The 1,125-nt window shown below is 43.3% G+C and overlaps 1 protein-coding gene across 1 annotated transcript; it reads right to left on the bottom strand.

The window, feature by feature from the left end:
- Positions 1-390: 390 nt before the first annotated feature.
- Positions 391-762, bottom strand: LOC306655980 (non-histone chromosomal protein HMG-17-like). Its single transcript, XM_079130738.1, has one exon. It carries the CDS (start codon positions 688-690, stop codon positions 418-420), a length of 273 nt encoding a protein of 90 aa, XP_078986864.1. The 5' UTR covers positions 691-762; the 3' UTR covers positions 391-417.
- Between the last annotated feature and the right edge of the window lie 363 nt (positions 763-1,125).

The raw sequence follows: 1,125 nt of genomic DNA, 5'->3' as shown, positions 1-1,125 counted from the left end.
GTGTAGGGGAGTTAAGTCTATGCCGATGGCAGAGAGGGAGAGAAGGACATAAGATGAGTTTGAGTTTTTCCATACCACAAGGCGTTTGTGCCAAGGTGGCTATGTGTGCCAACATCAGGGAATCCCTCCTCTTGGGAGCCAAGAGGAAGTCTCTCAAAACTAGCAGGGGGAAGGCGTTTTCCCCCACAGCAATCCAGCTTTGGAGACATTCTACTAGTGATGTAAGCGCCTTCCCTGAAAACAATAATGAAGTGCTCTGTGTGCTAACAACATAGCTAAAAAAAAAAAAAAAAAAAAAGAAAGAAAGAAAGAAAAAAAAAAGTAAAACAAAATTCTGCATTTTTATAAAACTTGATAAAAAATAGTATTTCAAACTGTACAGTCACCAGAAGTACAGTTATCAAAAATGCACACGCTTCACTTGGCATCTCCAGCACCTTCAGCTTTCTGTGCCTGGTCTGTTTTGGCATCTCCATTTTCTGCAGGGTTATTCCCATCCTTGCCAGCGTTGGCTTTTCCCTTTTTCCCTTTGGGTACCTTCTCTCCCTTCTTTGCAAGGGCCTTTTTGGGCTTGGGCTCTGGCTTTGGAGGAGCAGGTTTAGCAGACAACCTTGCTGATCTTTTCTGTGGTTCGTCCTTCACCTTGGCTTTATCTCCGTTAGCATCCCCTTCAGCCTTTCTCTTGGGCATGGTGGCGATGGCGGTGGGACGCAGGTGCTGGACGCGGGGATGCAGCGGCGTGTGGCTTTGGTCGGTCCGGGGGTCGTTTCTCGCCTCTTCTTCTTCACACTGCTCCTGGATTGGTCATTTCTAATGTTACTTTTCTTGTAAGATGGGGACAGGGAGATACCACAATAGGAAAATGATTGATTAGTTAAAATCAGGTTATTTCATGTTCCTTCTCTTGTGTAGAGATTAACTCCATGGCCATGTCAATTGAAACTGGCCTGTTTGGGAAATTTTTGGTCATTTTTTTTTTTCTCTCTCCAATCCTTATTTCTTCTAAGGTCAGATAAACAGACTGGGTTCCAGTTTAGTGACTAGAATTTAGCATGAATAACTCCATTTTGATCTTTAGCCTGATCTAGTCAAAACCATGTCCTTCTGTAATTTTTATTTAACAGA

This window comes from Sciurus vulgaris (genome assembly GCF_902686455.1).
Source record: "Sciurus vulgaris genome assembly, chromosome: 3".
NCBI classification, from domain to species: domain Eukaryota; kingdom Metazoa; phylum Chordata; class Mammalia; order Rodentia; family Sciuridae; genus Sciurus; species Sciurus vulgaris.
This window is presented reverse-complemented; position numbering and strand designations above follow the sequence as displayed.

Coding starts and splice junctions, on each gene's coding strand:
- LOC306655980 (XM_079130738.1), bottom strand. CDS start 690: ATGCCCAAGAGAAAGGCTGAAGGGGATGCTAACGGAGATAAAGCCAAG.